The 16909-nt window shown below is 29.7% G+C and overlaps 1 protein-coding gene across 1 annotated transcript in view; it reads right to left on the bottom strand.

Annotated features, from left to right (window-relative positions):
- Positions 1 to 5391: 5391 nt before the first annotated feature.
- Positions 5392 to 16909, bottom strand: part of LOC145693445 (diacylglycerol kinase eta) — a 462730-nt gene continuing 451212 nt past the window's right edge. The window contains exon 25 of the mRNA XM_081769445.1: positions 5392 to 14988. Within this exon, the coding sequence (XP_081625571.1) occupies positions 14677 to 14988 (312 nt within the window). The 3' untranslated portion in view covers positions 5392 to 14676. The remainder of the gene's footprint in view (positions 14989 to 16909) is intronic.

The raw sequence follows: 16909 nt of genomic DNA, 5'->3' as shown, positions 1-16909 counted from the left end.
TATAGTATATTTACTTCACAATCGTAACTGTTCGTAATAAAAACAAAAATAGGAGTATAGTCTAATAATGTTCAGTGAATCAATCTGATATCTATAAATTCTTCTGAATGTTCTGTTAAGGAGATGGCCATGTGCTCGCATGATGAATATCTCCTTTATATTTTATATTTCTCATCACCCATATACATAACTTTATGTCATCTGAGAAAAATAAACAAAGGCACCTACGGCAAAAATGTTAGTCTGCCGTTTTACATGTTCAAAGTTATTGGGTGACTCTACAATATTATGCGTGTAGCTGAACTCAGACTTAAGAAGAACCAGGACCGTGAATTCATTTAACATGAATTAAGAGCTTGGATTTAACATGGACCATAAACCATTTTCCATGTCTCGAGTTTATGAAGATTTCCAGTTTCCTCATACTTGTTTTCATTCCACTCTTTCATTCATTATCATCATCATCGTCTCCTTTAGCCTCGGTACATATTTGTAGGACATTTAACTAGAAATTTCATTTTCCTAGCGCAATTTGAGCATTGTGGCTAAAACTTCTTGATAATTCTACATTTTTTCCTTCACTGGGATATTTTATTTCCACTAGCTCAAAGAGTAGCATATTTAGTTTTAATGTATAAAAATGACTTCTTTCCTCAAAATCTCTGTGTAGGTCAAATGTTTCAATTTAATTTTAATCTTCCATACTTCTACTAATAGCAAATGTAAGGTTACATTTCATAGATGAAATGAACGTTAATAATTTGTATCAACTATTCATTCATAAAAAAGATCATAGATGTTGCTTCTGAATTCATTCTACATAAATAGCAGATAATAGAAGAAGCATCTTTCAATGGATTCGTTCATTTTAAAGAAATGAAAGTACAGCATGTTTTTTTTATTCTCTGGCGAAACTAAAAAATAATATATCTATTCATTTTTCACTAACTCAATTTATATTTTATCTAAAAATTTGAATGCGTTGAAAATTGTGTTAAACAATGTGTATATTTTATTTTCGAAGCATGAAATGTATGATAACCGAGAGAGAACCAACAGTTTCAAAAATGAATGTTACCCTCTTCTTGCAGTATACAGTTGCATTTTGAGCGTAAACGTCAAGCGACTACCATCAAGTATTTTAGTTCATACACTCCTCAGGAGATAGCACCAACTCGCATAGCTATTTTGGCCAAGTGGGCAGAGCTTAACAACCGATAGGAAGAGTAATTTTCATTACTTGATCGTCATGAAGTTTCCTTTGATTCAATTGCTTTTTCCTGAGGAACTACCACATAAAAATATGGAACTTCAAGGAAAACGTTCATTTATTCTACCACCTGAATATCTGAATTAAAGTGGATTATCAGCTTGATATCTGAAGAATGTAAAGTGTGCTATACTGAGTTACAGTAAATGTAATAAATTTCGGCGTTTCACTTTTAAAAATACACTGTACCTTTATAATTTAAAATACTCTAATAAATTTATATCATCCTCTTCCTCGGTGCATTTTCTCGAACACACTATAACTGAAATGCGAAAGAAGTATTCTTAAGCATATTTCCCTGGGTAGAGCTAGAATATATATTACAGTAAAATATCCCAGATTATTCAACTAATTAGATTCCTCCAAACAAACGACGAATGGAACATGAAACTTGATACAATATTAGTTTAGCATATATAATTTTATGAATAACTTTCACCAATACACTAATGCTTCATAACTTTTATCCTTACCGGCTAGATATCAATTTCAGCGCATTTAAAAAAGAATAGTGTCTTCTGTCGTATTTTGTAATTTTTGAATAATTGTATATTACATTACTTCAAAACTTTGTGACTTATTTCAAATTATTGTTACAGTATACAGATTTAAAATAATGACTTCATCATATTATGGATACAGACGGTTTGTTAGAACAAAGAGTGAATGAATCAATTAACCGTAAATGCAGTAGCGCACTATAAGACATGTAAATTCCACTGTTTCATAAGTTCACATATATCATCTTAAATCATACATAATGCTTAGCAATCATATTTAGTATCACGAATCACTAACAATATTTTGCAGATATTTCTCATCAGTTTAGTTTCATTATCACGATCACTTTAGAGAAATCTAGATGTTGTTATCTTATAAGACAAGACTATATGAGTAAATCATCCAACTCTAGGACATGAACCCAGGACCCATATAGGATTTCCTTTCCCTCCGAGTAATCATGGACCAGAAACAAAGTAATTTTTTCTCTTAAATATGAGACAAATACATATTCGGAGATGAAATGAAATTCCTTTTCAAAACAAATTTTTCCAATATTAATAACATCACAATGTGACTTACTTGTTGCTTATTCTTTCTCTATACTAGCTCTCAAATGAACCTTCAATCTATTTCAATGGCAGAAGTATTAAATCAAAAAAGTTATTGTAAAAAGTAAGGAAATATTTGAATACAATCATGAAACTCACGTAATTTCGATGAGACTAGCGTTTGTAATAATAATAAGAAGAAGAACGGAGGACATGAGATATTGCGTTGAACTTAAGTTATTTACAAAAATGGTATAAGTTTCTTTTTCTTTAATATCTAAACCATAGTAAAACATAAATTAAAACTTAAAACATAAACGAATTGTTTGTCCAAAGTTTGCTTCGTAGTTTATTCAATAAACATAGCTCGACTATACATAATACAAGATCTCAAGGGACAATTATTTCGAATTAGAAATGAGATAGTAAAATCTTCTAATCATTGAATGCTGTTGAGATAAGTCTATTTACAGACGTTTAAAACACTTTAAAATATGTAAATATACTACAATATAATTACATATCAATATAGTTTAATTTTGTGAATCCTAATGATTAGGCACAATGAGTCTAATAGATGATTTGATCATATCAGATTTCAGCAACGTACTAATCGACTTGTCATCGTAGTTGTAATAAGGATATCACATTTTCAGTCTTCGAATATTTACATCATTAGAGATGAAACTTATTTGCTAATGTGATATCTGCGAAACGTTAAAAATACGTATATGTTTTAGGAAATTTAAACTTTTCGTTTCCGAGCCAGAAATTACGTTTATATTATAGCGAATTTTTGCGAAATTCGGCATTACTTGCGATAAATGCGAATAAAAACGAAAAGTGGAATTCTTTTTAATTATTGCCAATAATAATTGAAAGGCACATTTCCAATATTATTTAACTTAAAAAATGTTTCATTTACGAAAAAGCTCTGAAAGTTATTTGATCTAGATAGCATTGACTCTGTTTTATGGTGAAAATGATGTGCTGGTTGCTTACCGTGAATTTAAAAGTAAGGTTATTGAAGTTCTCAACAGGGAGGATAAGGAAGTTGATTTTGTATCATTGTTAAACAGTTTTAAAGTTAACCACAGGTCTTTTGCTGCCAGCTAGTTATGTTCAATATGGTTGCCATCTCAAGTGTTGATGCCGAAAGATTATTTTCCAAGTATAATATGATTGTTACTGACAGGAGAACAAACTTAAAACAAGAACTGGTAATGTCTTTCTGCATGTTATCCTTTAACTAAGGATGACGTTAGAGGAAGTGTTTAAATTTTTGCATTAATTTCTATATTTCAGTGAGTACATCAATTAGAATGTGTACCTAATCGAGGTATATCCTCATTTTTGTATTAGATATACAATTCACTACCAAAAATATACTGTTTACAAGTTCCATATTAAAAAAATAAAATAAAAACTTGTGCTACATTTAGAAAAATAAATACGACATAAATGCGAAAATTGTAATAATTAATGCCACAAAATATACAAATTGTTGCGAAAATGTTTCGTCTCTATACATCATGTTAAGCTGTCAGAAAGAAGAAGAAAGTGCTTACCCTATGTACGTTTGTTTGTCAGTTACTTCAGAATGAACTCTAAGCACAGTTTTCAGTAAGTACAGAGAATTCCAGTAATTTCTTTCTGTCTCTCTCTTTCTGACAGAGCAAAGTGCATTGAACTTACAAATTACATAACATTTATGATTTAAACACAGGAAAATTCCTTGTAGATAAAATTTCTTCCATATTTCTATATTATTTTCACGTTATTGCTTACAAATTATTAACAAAATATTAATACTCAATGTATTTCAAGTAAATTTCTGCACTCATCGTGAAAACAAGGTACAGAGATTGACAGAAACAACGGTTAAAACACATAAGGAATCCTGACATAAATAAAGGTTAAACTACATGGTGAACTCTGAAATAAACAAAGGTTAAAATACATGAGGAATCATGACATAAACAATGGTTAAAACACATAAGGAATCCCTACATAAGCAGAAGTTAAAATACGTGGGTAATCCTGACAAAGAAAGGTTAAAATACGTTAGAAATCCTGACATAAACAAAGGTTAAAGCACATCGAATAAGCAAGGTACAGGAAATATGATAAATTAGTGACAAGAGTCCTATATCCTGGATATAGATGTTTACCCAAAATATATTGATCGAAGATATTTTGTTTCTCATTGGAAAACAATAATGGTAAAAGCAATATCTCTTTAAAAAAATATGTACGGAAGCATGTTAGAAAAATACAGAGGGAATCTGATACCTGGACTAGCTGATATTCAACTCTTAATCTTTTGTCGCTCGGTAAGCAGAAGATTGATTGAGTACTCGTCAGTCTAGCAATAATATTTTTTCTGCGTTACTTCAATACTGTACTGAGTTTGTCTACTAGTTTTGTAAATATACGAATAAAACATCAAAAACATTGTTTGATAATGATTACAGTCGTAAAACGTAAATAAGAAATTCGGCAAGATTTTATTTTCTATTACATTTAAATAAACTTCGGCTCTTCGAGGAATATACAGTCGTTAAAAATTATCGTAATTATAAATAGACGTATCACCCCGGTAAGAGTGGATGTTATATGTACTCCATCGGTAGTGGCGTTCTTAGCCGTGATTCTTTCACTTGCGCGGTACGCATAGTCTTAACGTTTAACAACATTGTTGTAACTGACAGCTGATAATTATCTTTTTAAAGACACAATCAGGGTGAATCTGCTGATAAGAATAGCTACTATGTTAGTGAACAGAGAACAGAAATAATTTTTTATATAATTCCTTCACTAAAATCGAGGAACGTTATAGATTTCATGTTTTACGCACTTATTTTATAATGAAATAAATAAAGACTAACCTTATGTATGTTTTGTGTTCTCTCTCTTCCAATATTTAGCTTTCATTTGCTGTTGTCGCATTTCCTAAGAAAAAGCCTAGATATTACGTGAGATTGCAGTTTAATTCTTAAGCATTCAACTCATAATAAGTATTGAATGCAGAAAATTAGCAGGAATTCTATACGGCTATTTGGTTTATTATTATTATTATTATTATTATTATTATTATTATTATTATTATTTTGAGTGATGTTTTTACATAGTTTTTATCATCGATTTTCTTTTTATCAGTTTTTATCATCAAGTTTAAGACAACGACTTCAACACTTGCTTATCCGAACGAAGAATAATTAAACTATAATGTAATGCAAGAGAACATTCAAGATTTTTCTCTTAGTGTATTCGACCCTGAAGAAAACATTCAGCATTAAACGAAAGCGAAATATTGGGTGAAAAGTATTACAGTAAACGCTCATAAGGTTAGTTTTTCTTTATTTAATTAAAAATCAAGCACTTTTAAATAGACTAAAAAATCAGCTTATAATATTCGAAATGGAACAGAAAATGTAGAGATACATTTCGACTCCTTCTTTATGAATAATCTTAATTTCTCAGTTAATATTATTACTTCTGAGCAATACTACATGAACACAGGATCTACAATCGTTTCATTGGTAACAATAACATTATTTTAGTAATTTTTTAATGTCAGTATACATATCTATACACAAAACTACAGAAAATATTCTACATATCAAGGAAAACGTTAACTATCCCTGATATTAAATACTTCGGAAATGAGAGCAACGTTTAAGGAGAAAAAGGAGCTTTTGTACAATGTAACGGGAGAAAGAAAAACACTTGAAAAGCAATCCTATCAATAAACTCAATAACATAGAACAACCTGTAAAACTTTCATATTACTTGGGCTTCCACACTCATTTTTTTTCTCTTCAAAATTCTTTTTTAGGTTATTTGTTTAAAATATTATATTCAACTTCGAATTTTCGCTAATTGCATTACCAAGATTTATGTAAGGAACATTGTTTTGGTAGGGATTGGGTCTATGAAAATTGAATGTTTACACACATGAATTAACTAAATATTTTTATTTATGAGTGAAAACATTTAATTTTCATCTACCCTTTCCTTACCAAAGACCGTTCCTTACTTAAGTCTTGGTGATCCTGACGATGCTTAATATAATTTTGTAAATGACCTATAATAATTTAGAGAAGCAAAAGTGAGTATCTTTGAGTGTATTATTTCCAAATGTTTACATAATTATCAACTATATTCATGGAAATGGTATGTGCCTACTCCCGTAAAGGAAACCCACACACAGAATTTACAACTTTAAAAAATAAATTAAAAGAGAAACTATTATCAGAAAGACAAGTTGATGAACCAAATTCTACTAAAAAACAAACACACACACAAAATGAATCCAGACACTCGACAAAAAATGTTACTTGTCAGGAAATTCTATAGTGTCATTCGATCAAGAAAACGAAGAGACTATCTCATGATGATTTTATAACAAACATAATAAAATTCGATGAACTTTTAGGTGGGTTACGTTAAGTTTTTCTTCTTTTGTAGCTGTAACGTTTTCATCATTCAAACTACTGACACAATCGGGTGCGGGATGATTACTTAAGGAAAACGTGAAAGGACGGGGAATTTATAGAAATAAAGAAAGAGAGGAAAACATTTACCTATGTGCACATTTTCCTTTTCTAAACCACAGATATTTGTTCATTGTTTAGAAAGAAAATAGTCGTTAATATATAAGTATTATATGAAACATCATCAATAAGTGTAAAATGTTCTTCTATGTTTTCTTATTTTCTTTTGTATAACATTCATCTTTCTTTCGCGTTTATTTTATATAACCACTCCCTCCCCAACGATGTAATCAGTTCGATTGCCGAAAATATTTGAACTACACAAGGAATTTTAACAAACGTACTTTGAATGTTGCATGTAATTCTGCTTTACGGTATCTTCCCACGTCTATTATCATTTTTGAAGTCGAAATATGATTTATATAAGTTTTTGACGAGTCCTATGCTTCACGAATTTTTATTTCGTGAAAACATGAACTCATGGTCATTTACTCATGGAAACTTGAATTTCTTTATTAACATTGGAAGAGGAAAGCTGTAAGGCAATATCTTGTAGAACTTTATCAGGATCATGCAAGTGACGCTTATAGTATTGTAATGCTGGTACATTCATTATTCCTCACAATAACTCTTGAACGGAAGTGAATTTTAAAACTTTTGGGGGGTAAATCATCGTCTCTTTTAAATTTATTCAATTGCTCCGTCCATCAATACACCCTGGGAAATGACCTTGATGAATCGTGTTTTCCACTGCATATTTGATATACATTTTTGTTTAGTTAGTCACTTAAACTTTAAACTTTTATTTAACTCGATTCCTAAAATTTTAATTATGCATTTAGCGTCACGACAAACGATGTGGACACTTCTACTTTACTAAAACCTCTTAATATCCGTTTTCTTGGAGTAGGCCGAGAGCATGGGTTCCTGGATCAATCCCAGCTCCTATGAAATGGATTTGTGGTGGACAAACACTGTGGGCATAGGTTTTCTCGGGGTTCTCCCGTTTCTCCCCACTTTTGTCATCCCACCATTATTAACCAATTCATCATCACCGTCTCTTAATCCGCATAATCGTGGGACCTTAAACTAAAAAAAGTAGGCCGTGAACTAAAACACCAACTTGTTCATTACAGAAGAGACGAACCAAAACATTTTGATTAATATTAAAGATCAAGAACAAGTTTTGACTTCCGGAATAAAATGTTTCAAACTAGGATAAAAATCAGAATAAGGTTGCTCCATTTGTGATCTAACATAAATACCATATTTTTGTACTAGTTCCTTTTTCCATTTTTCACTAAAAGTGAAGCATTCAATATCACTGGAAAGTAACTTCGCTTACAACTGAACTTATTTTTATACAATACATATCAGTGTTGTTTTATTTAAAAGCTGAACAATATTAACAATTACAACAACTATTATTTTAACAATGACACGTTAACTTAGAATTTCGAACCAGCGTCTACAATTCTCTACAATCTAAAGAAATTACTTGCTAAGACATATTTGTCTTAGATATTAATGACACAAAACTTCTTTTTGGTAAGAAAAGAATAAGTCTAAAGTAGTAGCTGTAATTAAAGTTAAAATGGGTTTGTGATCTGGTTGATAAAGATTAATAAAATGATGGATTAGCTTAATTTTTTTTCAGTAAAACTTTATTCATTTGAAGAAAAGAATATTGAAATACAATTGGGTGAATACTTTTCTAATCTTGAAATAGTTTGGACTTATCCAATTCTTACCAAATTGTTTGAATACTTTTCTATAGTTAACTACTATATCAGTCATACACAAACACATAAGAGTATATATATAAATATATTTATATTTAACAGTAGTAACAACAAGCTTTCATTTCTCAAAGTTCAACAGTATCAGAAGAGTCGTAAAAAAACATTTATGTCAGAGGTATGAAAAGTTATAGTAGAAAATACATAACAATTAGATTGAACACATTACGAAATTAATATATATATATTTATGAATATATATATGTGTATGTATTTATATATATGTGTGTATGTATATTGCTTGAACAACATAATATTTATTTTGAAGATGCTTGTTAAAGAGATTTTTCTGTAAAAAAATTAAAATCATCTTATTTCTAATTTTAAAAAAGCATGTAGAAAAGATAGTATTTTGTCGCCATTTTCTTTAATACACGATCTGAGTACTTAATAAAAAATAGAGTTAAAATCATTTGGAAGAGATGTTGATGTTTAGCAAAATTTTGTTTTCTTGACATAAAATATATGTATATATTGCTTTCTTTCGCGCTTTAATTTACATATAGAAAACTCAGTTTTAATTATAGTAACAAACGAAAATTCATAGTAATGAAGCATACTTCCCAGCACAAAGTTGGTAGGCAAAACAATTTCTAAAGGTTATGGTCCTCATTTTTTAAAAATTTCTGTACAGGTTTACTAATATCACAGTGAAGCAGTCTTGTACTAAAACAGCGATTTAATCTTAGTTTTGAATAATATCGGATTTATCGGGACTTTCTTTTTTAAGAATATTATATAAACACAATTCTGTAGCAGAATTCAGCTTTAACTTCCTAAATGCATCACAATTAGAGAAGCACATGTTGTATTGAGTATTTTACAATAAATAACATACAAAAAATCATACCTGAATACACTAAGAATGTACTTGGATAATGCAATTGTATTATCTTATATATTAAGATTAATTGTATTTATTTAAACGTTTCTAGATACGTTGTTCTTTACAATATTTTGTAGTATTGATTCAATAAAGTTAAGATCACTTTCTCCTTTAAGCAAATGAATACAAGAAATATAACTGCCATCCTTGACAAAGAATTTTCTTTAGTATGAAATTAATTTTTCTTTTCTCAATAATACATGAAAAGAATTATTAAGGTTTTCGAAAAGAATTATGGATGTTAAGTAACTAATAATTAGAAATACATTATTACAGGTGACATTGGAAATTCAAGGAGTCGAAACATCATATGGATGGGAAGACCTAAATACATTACATAAGTTTACTTTATAATTTCCACGATTTAAATTCATACAAATTATTTATAGCTATTTAAGGTGATTTTTTCTGCATTATTGAGACATTGATGCTTTCCCGTAGTCAATGTTTTTTTCTAATTTAATAATGAAACTATACATTCCTGTAAATGAATTGTTTTGAGCTGTTCTTTTTTTAGCACTCTGAAGAATACTACAGCGAAAGGTTTTCTTATGCTCTGTTATTCATACTGTAAGTGATCAATATCTGGATTTTTTATTTTCACCTTGGGTACTGGTGAATATTAACTGTAACTTATACAACTTGTAACTGTAATTATTTAAAACTGTAACTGTAACTGTAACTTGTAATTATTTAAAAAAAAAAGAAAATGGTGTGCATGAAGTTCTGGTGGGCAAATTTTTGGGTAAGAAATCTTTGAATTGTCAACAGTAAGATGAGAGTTTGTATGGCTTTAAGTATAGTAATATATTAACTGATTATGGCATTGTACGAGATGGATTTTATGTGAAAAAAAAATATGTATGAAAAAATGAAGAGATAAATTGAAAATTATGATTAAAGAAACCATATGCAGGCACAACAGCTAAGTAATAATTTAATTCATACATTCATTTGAATGTTTTAGTTAATATGTCACCGATATAAGCCTCTCTGATAACTTCTGGCCAAATATCCAGATCTTAAACAGAGGTGTATTGTGTTAGGATTGGAAATACATACGCAGTAACTAAAAGTATTTTTCGCATACAATAGATATCTAATTTTTATACAACGCAATCCCAGCACACTCTTAGCTTAATATGCTAACACAATACATATAACAGAAATTGTTGAAAATCAACAGCAAGCTTGAAGTCTATATCTACATTACCTAACATTTACTTTCAACACCCATACAACTTTGGGATTATAAAATCGATATTGCTTGCTTCAAAACACTGCACTAGTAATATTGATGAATCAGAGATGTAATTATGGGCCTGATTACATTATGGTTTGTCTACATAATTATTTTCTGGAAGTATTTATTATAATGAATACAAAATGTAATTATTTATATAGTTACACAGAAACTATTTGCAGCATTTACAATAAACATGTTCTAGAGTGACAAAGTACGTTATCAACTTGAGTTACGTGAATATGTGTCTTGAGCACTGTTTTGGAATAAAACAAATGATTTAATTTCTTGATCATTATTTTCTCTAACGGAACTATTCAGTGATCAGAATAGTAAACTAGCTCTGGAATGTTACATTTTTTAAAATCTTCTTTTATCACATTTTTTTTTTACCATTGAAATTTATAGGGAAGTATTTGGCAAGATCGACAGATAAAGAGTAAGAAAAGTATACAAAATATATCTATAGATTTTCATAATATAAATTTCAAAATTAGAAAAGAACACTGTTATTCGATTTGGAAAGTGAGGGAAACACACGTACAGAGAGAGAGAAAAATACAAGTATAAAATAATATTTACGCAAGTGAAGTCATTGAATGTTATTTACAATATAATAATAAACTTGAATGATTTCAAATGATTCAGCGATATATATATAGATAGATAGATAGATTATCATACTGTGATGACATCTCTACTATGAGTTGAAGCTAAACTAATATTTTTCTTACACAAATGTTATAGTTTACATTTAAACTACCAAATATTATAAGTTCATTTATTGCGAAAAACTATCCTACATTACGCTTAGATGTTTTAATTATTTATATTATTACTGCCATTTTTAGTCATATATATGCAGTATTTAAGTGCTAATAAAAGGGATATGCATATGAATAGGGAAACATACAAACATTATTAAATCAATGCATTGATAACATGGTACCATTTCTAAATTTTCAGTTATGTTTATCAAATATTGTACGTTCTATATAAAAGCAGTGATCTCATAATTTTTTAAGCTACACTTACTCATAGTTGAGAAATAAACATCTTTACTCTTCTTAAGAATAGAATGTAATACAACTATTAAAAAGTTTTAAATAGTCCAAGCAAAATACCTGTCATTCAGAAAACTGTATTTTTGCTAACAAGATAATATTTAACAAATACAAATACAAAAGTAAATTTAGTATTATGAAGCTAGGAAAAAGAAGTATATTTACGTATTTCATATTTGTTCTTACTCGTAATACACTGACATGGAAGTTCCTTTATTTTTACGAAATGTTAATGACTTTATGTTTAGCGTATAATAATTTTTACATACATACAAAACAAAAGTTTGAAGCTATACTTATGTTAAATCATAATGTGTATGTGTTTTTACTTAAATTATTAATGTATATTACTGATTTATTTTACATCAGTAAGAATTTAGTAATTTAAAATAATAATAATAAGCTAATTTAAAACATATTAATTTTTCATATTAAAACAATGCAAATTACTAATATTTTTCTCACTAAAACAAAGATAACTCATAAGACTGGATCTTTTCCCGTACTTTCTGATTAATAACTTTCTGGTAAAGACTGATAGCTAAAAATATACACTCATGTCCAAAATTATTGTCGCATGTCTATAAATGTGTTGCTGCAGGAATATAATTTGATAACAAATTCACCCGGTATTTCTTATTATGTTAATATGTGTATAATCGGCAAAGACATATATGTGGCAAATTTCATGTCAAAAGAGAAAAAAATAAGAACAATTAAACGAAATAAAACTTTCTTGTTAATTTAGCAACATTTTGTTTTACTCATTCTAATTTTCCTATTTATATTTTTTTCCTATGAAATTTACCACAAATATGAATTTCCCGACTATACACATAGTATCAGTATTAAAAGTACCCTGCAAAATCATTATCAAATTATATTCTTACAAGAAGACAGTTATAGATATGCGACAATCATTTTGGACATGAGTATACATGTAAGATCTATATTAAACATTTAGTAGTAGCTGAACATTTAGTATGTACACTTTTCTCGTACATTGTTCAGAGAGATTTCTGTTGATTAATGCTTCTATTAATCTACAGAGAAGAAATTTGGGATTTAAGTTGTAAAAATAATGTTGATCAGGAAACTAAGGGAAGCTACTGTGTTTCTTCTTTTGTTAATACAAGTTGATAATGCGTTCGAGATTTAACATTTTACTATATGACTGTTTTATGTGTGTACCTGGACAATATTGTTGATGAAGTTTTGAATTGTAGGTGGCAAATAAAAGCAAGGATAAAACCGACAAAATGAGCCTTTAGAAAGAAGGAAAGAAAAGCGTGTTGCGTGGGTCATTACGTGAGTAGATTGCTATGAAAAAGACCCACTAATGTTTCATGTGGAACATTGTACTGTAGAGATCGATTTGGATTTTTACCTTCCATTTCAGCGCCAGGACTATGTAAGACGTGCGTCTACAGCTTAGCGTGGAATTGGAACCACATAAACTTCCCAGTAGACTCGAATCTGAGTCTCCCGCACCAAGAGCGCTTACGATTACTATATAGCTATTAGAGCTCAATTGTACTGTGTGAACCTGAAACGCGGACACCAAAGAAAGAGAAATGAAAAATGAATGGAAGAATGAAAGTATGCGTATGAAGAGGAATTAAATATATTAACTGAATAGAACGGAAACAAATAAGGAAATTTTGGCAAAAATTGGAGAGAGAAAAACAGTACAGGAAATACATAGCAAGAGGAAAAGAAACTGACTAAATTATTATTTAAGACGGAAATTACTAACAAAGACATTATATTAGAAGATAACTTGTTTGGGGTGTGGTAAAAGTAAAGTAGAAGACAAATATATACGTGTTATTACACACATACTAAATATTCCACCTTGCCCAGAAATAGAATAGAAAGACCGAGCAAATAATGTCTATCCTGAAAATAACTGGCGATACAGAAAACTTTAAACAAGACAACTAGCATTAAACTACCAATTTCTACACATCGGAGCATAATCATAAAACATCGTATATTATTGTTTGTGGCATTGATTTCCACGTGTTCTCATATTTTGTACAACTTTTATCTTAGCTTGAAAAAGTATACATGTTACAAAATTGAAATTAAATTCGTTACCAGTGGAGTAGGAATTTATTTGCGGCTTTTTTCAAATAAATATATGAGAGAAGTTTCTCAATCTAATTGTGTGTTTCTTTTCCCTTTTTATACTTTTATTTTAAATTGTAGTATTTGAAATAAAAATTGCCCGGAACAAGAAGGGGCAATTTATATTTTCAATAACAAACTTAAATTACACTATAACAGAAGTTTATATTACTTTTTGAATCCAATAAAATACATTCATACATAACAAATTGGAAGACATCAAAATATAGACCAGTAAACAATATGAAAAACGTATAAAATGGAGGTAGAAATTTTAGACAAGAAATTTGCATTTTCTTATTATTACTACCTAGAATTTGATAATTATCTGTATGAAAAATATAACTAAACATTATTACGATCAAAGTACTATCACAACTATTTTTACATCAGTATATAAAAGCTTAAAAAGAAATTTTAAAAAGAATTAGCATATTCTTTGTCATTATTATCACAGTAAATCAACACTATTATTTAGCTAATGCTCCTGTTGCTAACACATACTTTGTGCAAAATGCAGCAATGTATTAGATTAAAAATCCATTCATCAACAAATTTAAATAAAATTTACATTGGAGGACTAAAAGATTTCTCTTCATTGAGTTTTATTTATGAGATCACTGCATTTATAAGGCAGATCAAAATTGATGAATCCTATCTTATTGGAATGTAATATATATGTATATGTGTGTATATGTGTTCTTGTTTTTTTTTTCTTCTTTTTTAAACAAACATTCTATGAGGATCCTCCTTGTTGTATTTCTTGAACAGCTTGAAGAATACGCTTAATGTGACCAACTTTTGTTATTCCAAGATCACGGAGATCACGCCGACTTAAGCTGAGCAATTCTTGACCCTGAATATCATGTTGAATAAAATTTTCCTTATATTCTGACAGCTGAAGAGAGTCTAACCACGCAACAACTTCTGCGGTTCCCCAGGTCTTTATATCTTGTAGTGCTAAGTTTTCTTTTGCCCTGGTTCGTCCATCTTTTCTGAATTTAAATCGGAACATTGCTTTTCCAATTCGAGATTTTCTGTCAGAACCCTGAAATTACACAAAAAAGAAAATGACATTTTATTAAATGACTTTAAATGTAGGGGAAGAATCAGACAACTAAAAAAGTATTTAAAATTTTATTATACTTATTATATAACACTTTAAAAAAATATTTAAGAATAACTCATTATTATTTTGTTCAAAACTGAGAATTTGTCGGAAGACAAAAAAAAAAAAAAATCATAACTGCCTATTCATACCTGTTGTTCTGTATGGGTTGCGAAACATGGTCGCTTACTCTGAGGGAAGAACATAGACTGAAAGTACTTGAGAACAATGTCCTGAGACGAGTATTCGGATCCAAGAGGAATGGGAATATTGGATGGCGGAAACGTCATAACAAGGAACTACATAATGTATACGGTTTACCAAACATTATTAGTCTAGGTGGCTCAGGTGGGCAGATAATGTGGAAAAATGGAAGAAAGTAGGAACGATTTCAAAGTCTTAACTGGAAGACCAATCGGTAAACAACCATTTGGAAGACCTAGCCGCAGATGGGAGGACAATATTAAGATGGATTTCACAGAAATAGGAGTACAAAGTGAAACTGGATCCAGTTGGCTAAGGACAGAAATCAGTGGAAAGCTTTTGTAAACGCGGCATTGAATCTCCGGGTTCTATAGGCCATAGAGTTAGTTTAACTGCCTATTTTAGCTGTAAAAGGAAGTACAGTTGCTTCTTATGTTACACACTAAACATATTAGGGAAAAGTAACTTAAGATAAAGGTGGTAACAATAATAATCTAATTTAGAGTATATCATCAATTTTATAAAGTTTTTGCATTAAAAAATAACTCGAACTGCTAATATTTTCTTACTTAAAGATAAACTACTCATAAGACTGAACCTTTGTGCTTACCTTTCAAAACATGTATAATGGATAGATAAAATAAATATTAAAGTCGAAGAATAATTGATCTAAAATTTTCCTCAATAAATGAATAATTGAGTATTTTGAAGGAAAAAATACAATCGTTACGCAGATCAAAGACCCTCATTTTTTTATTTTATTTATTTTTATTTATTTTATTTTATTTATTTATTTATTTATTTATTTATTTATTTATTTATTTATTTTTTGTAATTATTAGCCTCCAAATTAGAAACAAATAGTTTCCTCTTGAATTTGTATTCGAAGGTAACTTTCCTACATAAATCGGTTAGTTGTATCTTACCATACACACTCATAATATTGTGGACAGAAACATTGTATGAAGACTGTCTTGTTAGTAGCGAAAGCTCATCCAAGAGAATTTTTATCTTTGGAACAGTCTGTGTAGAACACATTAATACCAGGAAACTAGTCTAGGAACGCTCTCAACTATTATCAGTATTCATAGGCTCTTGTGTTTGTTTTGGCATACAATCCCACACGAAGGTCGAACCTCAAAGGAAATAATAAGCTAGGATGAAAATAATACAAATTACTACTGTAACAACATAATAGTCCAGTCAAATACATCTGCTGGAAGACTCCATAATCCCGCATCCTTCATGAATATGTAACGCGAAGTAATGTTTTTTTCATCCTAGTAAATCAAAACCTGCCTTGTTCGGCCAGCAAAGAAGACGATGCAAAGTAGGTAAAAAGAAAAGTAAACCGAATTTCCGAATGTATCGAGAATGATAGTAAATAACGAGATTGTAGCAAATGGGAGCCTGGGTCTACAACGGCATTTGCTACAGTAGCCCCAAGCCGAAAAAGAAGGGTGTGTTTTAAGGCTAGCCCCTCGCAGGAAAGCACTGATAAAATAGAGATTGTACACACATGCAAGCAGTAGTACCACAGCAGTCTCTCACGACAGGAACCAAAGGTGTTTTTTCCAGTTTTACATATCAACTAGCAACAGGTCTATATTGGTAAGCATCAGTAGTGATACATCAACACAGACGCCTGCACAGACGA

The sequence above is a fragment of the Thermobia domestica genome, chromosome 8 (genome assembly GCF_964235325.1).
Source record: "Thermobia domestica chromosome 8, izTheDome1.hap1.1, whole genome shotgun sequence".
Taxonomy (NCBI): Eukaryota; Metazoa; Arthropoda; class Insecta; order Zygentoma; family Lepismatidae; genus Thermobia; species Thermobia domestica.
Note: the sequence above shows the minus strand (reverse complement) of the source record. Positions and strands in the feature narration are given on the sequence as shown.